At 30.7% G+C, this 6,636-nt stretch overlaps 1 protein-coding gene across 3 annotated transcripts; it reads left to right on the top strand.

Annotated features, from left to right (window-relative positions):
* On the top strand, nt 649-4,305 carry LOC107604663 (1-aminocyclopropane-1-carboxylate oxidase homolog 1). Of its 3 annotated transcripts, none has more exons than XM_021104621.1 (3): nt 649-1,349; nt 2,062-2,383; nt 3,905-4,287. In XM_021104621.1, exons 1-3 carry the CDS (start codon nt 832-834, stop codon nt 3,965-3,967), a joined length of 903 nt encoding a protein of 300 aa, XP_020960280.1. In that variant the 5' UTR covers nt 649-831; the 3' UTR covers nt 3,968-4,287. The 3 variants fall into 3 exon arrangements, with proteins under 3 accessions (XP_020960280.1, XP_016161782.1, XP_016161781.1); XM_016306296.2 differs by lacking the exon at nt 3,905-4,287 and adding an exon at nt 2,898-3,236; XM_016306295.2 differs by having other exon boundaries at nt 653-1,349; nt 3,879-4,305.

Here is a 6,636-nt window from a genome sequence, read left to right as displayed (position 1 = left end):
ATCTATTAAAATAAAATCTTAAAAATATTTTTGTGTATTAATTTTTTGTAAAGACTAAAATATTTACTTTTTAAATTTTTAGAGAATAATTTAAATAATTACTGTATATATTATGTTAAAATTTCTTCCTCAGAAGGACTCCTTTCATTGATCCAAGATAAGGGATTCTCTAAACCCTTTACTCCGACGGTACAATGATCCTCACGTGTCAGAACTCAGAAGAGCTCCTCTAAGTGGCATTGGAGTTGCTCTAAATATTCGCTTCCTAATTGTTTATGCTGCTGAATCTTTTCTTAAGATAGCAAAGTAATATTAATAATCAAAAATATTATTTGACATCAAACTCAAAAACTTAAGATGTGAAGTTAATGTGTCTCTCATTTTATAAATTTTTCACTCTTTTTTGTTTTTTTAATGTGCAATTAAGTTCATGCACTCTTTACACTTGTAATATTAACATATATATGATTTAATTTATTTTAAATATATATTTATATTCTAATATATATTTTATACTGGTGGTCGGGCCGATTTTGGTATACGTGTCGCATTACAAATTAATAATTGCTTCAATTATAAACACTAAACTTTTATATTCTTATCTTCGTCCCTGCAACCAAACAAATTTTATATTTTTCTTTTGAGGACATGCAACATTGTCTACGCAACTTTATTTGTAAACCTTAAGGGGCGTTTTCAATCTCTTGAATATGGGAATATGCGATATATAAATACCAAAGTATCATTGACTTTGTTTTTCTCCCCTTCATTTAATTTCCTCATCTTATGTCCATGATCTTTAATATTGAATCCTCATAAAGCCTCTTAAACATGGAGGAAACAAGCACAATAGAAAAGTCGCATTCAGGTTATGATAGGATGAGTGAAGTGAAGGCATTTGATGATACAAAACTTGGTGTCCAAGGCCTAATAGAAAATCGGGTTACAAAAGTTCCACCTATATTCCATTGCAATGAACATGAGTCAAATAGTAGCAGTAAACCAAAATCAAAGTTCAGCATCCCCATAATAGATATCAATAGTGGTATTATTGGCGATGATGTTGTGGAGAAGGTTAAGGATGCTTGTGAGAATTGGGGGTTCTTTCAGATCATAAACCATGGCATCCCAGTTCATGTGTTGGATGACATGATTAATGGAACTCGCATGTTCCATGAGCAAGATCCTGAGGTCAGAAAACGCTACTACACACGGGATCTTTCCAAGAAGGTTCTTTATGTTTCCAATTTTAGTCTGTTTCAGGAACCTTATGTTAATTGGAGGGACTCACTTGGAATTTCCATGGCACCTAATCCTCCTAAAGATGAAGAATTACCTCAAGTTTGCAGGTTTGCGTGATGATGATATATAATAGTTTTACTAACCTAGTTTTAGTTAGTCGATCAAAAACTCGATTTGACTATTCAAATCTTTAGATATTATAATTTCATGTTTTATTTGTTTAATTATTCTTTTGGTTTTATGTAAATATCTCAATTCTTACTGCTTTCATTTTAGTACTATGTTCTTGGTTAGTTTCTATGAAATAATTAATATCAGCAATACAATTTTTGTGTGGGAATACAGAAACTGTTAATCTTAGTCGTCATGTACTTGCATAATTGCATTAGGGATCTACCTGTTCTGCTCATTTATTGCTCAAGATCTTCATTAGATTTAGATACAGCACTATATTGTTAACTAATATGATAGTGTGAAGTCATTGTGGCATGGCTACGGGTTGAATTCTTTTCTTGTGCTTAATTCGTACAATAGTTAATTATTGATTTATATAATAATACTGAATTGGTAAAGTAATAGGTAAATTTGTGCTTTTTCTGAAGGTCTCAAATTGGAAAATAAATTTTTATTGTAAGACGAAAATAAAATACTATAATATTAATTTACTTTTGTATTACTNATATATTTAAGTTGTTTTGTTTTAGTTCCATCATCATAAATTTACTCTTTTCTTTTTACTTTCCAAATTTTTCTAAAGGCAAAAGACTACTTTGAAATTGTCCATCTTCCATGATGCTCAACATAGGGTTATAAATGCAGGGACATTGTGATTGAATACTCAAAGAAAGTAAAGACACTTGCTTCTATTTTGTTAGAGTTAGTATCAGAAGCACTTGGACTTAACCGGAATCACCTTCAAGAAATGGGGTATGGTGATGGTTTCGTTGTTCTGTGTCACTATTACCCTGTATGCCCTCAGCCAGAGTTAACGATGGGAAATAGCAAGCACACTGACAATGACTTAATCACAATATTATTGCAAGACCAAATTGGCGGCCTCCAAATTCTTCATCAAAATCAATGGATTGATGTGCCTCCCATCCATGGTGCACTTGTTGTCAACATTGGGGATCTTCTTCAGGTACTTTCATAATAATTTCATAGAACCTACATTTTCATGCAACTTTAACTTGGAGGGTTAGCCATTAATTATGATCACTACTAGACATATGCCAATTTTGGCTTAAGACCTATACATCCGATAGTAGCTAAATTCTGCTTGCTATAAACATTGGCTGCCAAGTTTCAATCTAACCATGCTCAATTTTAATTGATGGCCTAGCCAAATGTTAAGGATCAATTTTTATTGGTCTCTATGTTGAAAACTGATATTTCAAATGGTAATTTAATTTGCAAAAAAATGGAAAGTTTAAAGTAGAAAAAAAGAAAGAATAAAAAGAAGGAGGAGAACGAATTAAAGTACAAACAATGTCAAATTAATGTTTTGTTGTGGGCAAAGTCCGCCTTGTCATAGGATGAGTTCTCACAGTGGGAGGTAAGGATGGCAATGGAGATTCATAAGCATGGGTATGGAAGGGTATAGATGAACAAGTAACTAATGTCTAGTAATAACAGCTCCACCTTATTCGTTACAGGGTATATGCGGGGATTTTGGAAGATATAGATGGAATTGAAGCTAAATTCATTCCGTGGGAATGGAGATGAGGATAAAGATTCTCTATAAAAAATTTTAAAGTGAAGGATCCTTGTCCCGAATAATTCTCGTTAATACCCAATGAAACTATATTTTCCTGCAAAGAACGAGAATGGGGTGAACATGAGAAAATAGAGTTGAGAATGAAAATGAGGAGAATTTTCAGAATGTAAGATAAAGAGGAGGGATTGTTTTCCGTTCCCACTAGTCGGAGGGGACGATAATTAATTAATTGGGTAATATTAGGTAGACAAAAAAAAAAATAGCCAGAATTTGTCTTATTTAGCATTAATTAATTGTCGCAACAATTAATGAATGCTAAATAAGGCAAATTATGACTATTTTTGGTTGATTTTCTTTGGTTACCAAACATTTCCGTAATTTTAAATAATTATATTGCCTTTTTTATGTATAACGTTTTTTAGCAACATTGTTTTGATTTTATGCCTATTTTAATAGTCATTGTATTTTTTTAATATCTTACGGGTTTTTAATTAAGTAGAATAATTTTGTTAAAATTATTTTTTAATTATGAAACTTTAATAATTTATTAATATTTATACTAAAATCTTGAAAGAAAAAAAATTGCCTACGTAAATAGTAGTTTTTAATTATTCATGGATAACTTATTATGGAATAAGCTAAAGACTTGAATAATATGATGTGAATTTCATTCTCTAATATAATCTCTTCTAAAGTTTAACTAGAACAACTGAAAGCTATAAAAGAAGGCAAAAAGATAATTATATTGACATAGCAGAAATTGGTTAGCTATGATTACTCCAATGGGTTTTCGGCCTGTCCACAACTCCAGGAAAAATCAAAAACATAAAATACTTCTTGCTAGTTGCTAAATAAGCAGAAACAAGTAAAATGACCCTATACTATTTTCAGTTTTATTTTATTTTATTTTATTGTGCAGCTTCTTTCTAATGACAAGTTCATTAGTGTTCAACACAGAGTCATAGCAAAGAACATAGGACCAAGAATATCAGTTGCAACCTTATTTAGGACAGATGATGAAGCAGGAAATAAGACATCAAAAGTGTTTGGTCCAATAAAAGAACTGTTCTCTGAGGAAAATCCACCTATTTATAGAGACACAACTTTGGCAGAGTACACAGCACATTTTTATGCAAAGGGCATTGGAACTTCAACACTCTCACACTTCAAGTTGTGATTATTATGAACAACAAACAATTGAATCATCTTGTGTTCTACTGAACCAACCAAAACATAATTAAACTATGAGAAAATTTTACTCCCCTCCCCAACGAGATGTTAAAATGACACCCTCATTCCCTCTATTTTATAAATGTACATTCTCCTCCCTTCTAACTTTTAAAAAATTCCCTCTTTAATCCATTTTAAATTTTGTGTTAACTAATATTAACTTTATCTGTTTTTTTAAGAAAAATAATTTATTTTTTAAAAAAATACTCATTAGCAAAAATTTTATTTTTTATCATTAAATTTTGCTTACTAAAATATCTTTTAATAAATTATTTTTTTATTAATTAAATTGTATTTTTACCAAAATACTTTTAAAAAAATTAATAATTAAATTATTTTTTTCTAAGATACCTTAATACAAAAAGTTTAAAATAAATTAAAGAAGAAGTTTTTTAAAAATTAGAAGACAAGAAAATATACATTTATAAAATAAAAAAAAATCATTTTAACATCTCACAGGATGAGAAGGATGAGAAGGGAGTGAAATTTCCTCTTAAACTATATATGTTCTTTAAATTCAATGAATAGGGAGCGAATTGTCTGCTTCTATCTCTTATACCAATAGAAAGTGTGCTGTTGCGTAAATCAAACAGATACACAACATTGTTATTCTATAATAATTAATCTTTAAAAATTATATAATCTCCTCTACGAAATTATATATTTTGAAACACTTGGGAAGAACCTAGCGCTAAAATTATATATGTCTTTTAGTGTGTTCGTACAACATTTTCAAGAGGAAAAAAAGGCAATTCCCACATTAGTTTATAACATTTTCTGTATTAGAACAATTTGACTCTAAAAAAATTGACAAATTGATTTTAATATTTAAAAATATTAGATAAAGTAATCCGATAAAATGAAAAATTATTATTTGACATTTTTTTAAAAATTTTATTTAAAAGAAAATAGTATCATTTATAAATTAAATTATCTAAAATTTTAAAAGATAACCGATTAATTTGTATATTTATTTTTTAGTAAATAGTTTATTTAATATTCTAAAATACTAAGGAATAATTTGTCAATTTTTTTAAACACTATCTTTTTTGATAAAAAAAATAGATAAAGACCAATTAAGGATTTCACCGGAAAAAACAATATAAAATTTTGTACCGGTAATATCCAACATTTTAATCACCCGAAAACGAAATAGTTAGCCTTTTTTAAATAAAAAAAATCTTTTATTTATCTAACTAGATACGGATATGAAATATATTGTTTTGTGCATTTAGTTGTCTACAATCAAGGAAACAAAAATGGAAGGTATATTTTACATTTGGTGTCTATGAAAATCAATATTCTAAAAATTGGATCGGATCGATCAATTTGACTGGGATAACTAAGAACTAATCTTTTAGGCCAGTTTAATTGATGTCCAAAAACAGTCATACAAAAAATCGGTTAAAAAATTAGGCAAACCGATAAATTGACAGAATCGGTTCGACTTTTTGAACTTTCAATTCGCTACTCCTTCTTAAAATGACACCGTTTAGATCCCCTGCAAAAAAAAAAAAAAAAAAAACCTTTAACCCAGAACACTCCTTTACCTTTCATTCTCTCATAAATGCCCAAGGTCCCAAACTGACCAACCCTAATTTTATTAGAGCAAATCAGCAAAGCAAAGTAGCCATCATCAACTCCCACCACTATCGAAGCCAACAGTGTCAACCAGTGGTTGATATCCTCGTCTATTAAAGGTCTGCTCTCCTCCTCGCGTTGCCAGAAGGTCGGTTCGAAACTGCTGTTGGCGTCGTCATCTCTATCCTCGTCGTCAAGCCCAGGCCTGTCTTTGTCGTCGTTGGCCACCCTGAACTCATCATCTCTATCCTCATTGTTGAGCCCGAGGGTGCTGACGTTGCCGCCGAACGTCTCTGCTGCTCGAGAGTGCGAACGTCTACTCAGCCATGTTCTCCTCGCCGTTGCGAACGTGTCTACTTGGTTGTCTTCTCTTCGCCATCACCTCCGTTCCACCGCTCGGCCATCACTTCCACGCAAATAACTCTGCTGCTCGCCCATCTTCTCTTCTTCTATAAGCACTCTACTACTTCTTCAATTGTGTTTTTTTATTTCTTGTTAATTTTTATGATTGTTGTTGTATATATTCTGACTTCTGAGTTAATTTTATGGATATTGTATTTTGAGTTAATTTTATGGATATTGGATTCAAACTGTGATTCTCTTTTGTGCTCATTTTCCAAGTTTTTGTTATTTCAAGTTCGTTAATTGGATTCCCTAACCTCTTTTGAGTTTTGAATATTTTGATTGCTTAGCAATTTGGCCTTGTTTGTTTATTTAACTTTTCCAGTGATTTCTTGTAAATTGTAAGATTGATTTTTTTTCTATGTTATTGGTTCTAGTTCCTGATTTTTCTGATTTTGAGTTGATAGTGCTATAGTGCAGTGCTTCACTGCATTGTTTATGCTGTTGTTATTTTAGATATATAT

This window comes from Arachis ipaensis, chromosome B06, assembly GCF_000816755.2.
Source record: "Arachis ipaensis cultivar K30076 chromosome B06, Araip1.1, whole genome shotgun sequence".
In the NCBI taxonomy this organism is placed as follows: domain Eukaryota; kingdom Viridiplantae; phylum Streptophyta; class Magnoliopsida; order Fabales; family Fabaceae; genus Arachis; species Arachis ipaensis.
The sequence above is the reverse complement of the archived record's forward strand: the minus strand, read 5'-3'. Positions and strand labels throughout refer to the sequence as shown.

Bases quoted from the DNA above. Each gene is read 5' to 3' on its own strand.
- LOC107604663 (XM_016306295.2), top strand. From the start codon at position 832: ATGGAGGAAACAAGCACAATAGAAAAGTCGCATTCAGGTTATGATAGG. The intron at 1,350-2,061 runs GTTTGCGTGATG...TTATAAATGCAG, and splicing joins GAATTACCTCAAGTTTGCAG to GGACATTGTGATTGAATACT. The intron at 2,384-3,878 runs GTACTTTCATAA...TTTATTGTGCAG, and splicing joins ACATTGGGGATCTTCTTCAG to CTTCTTTCTAATGACAAGTT.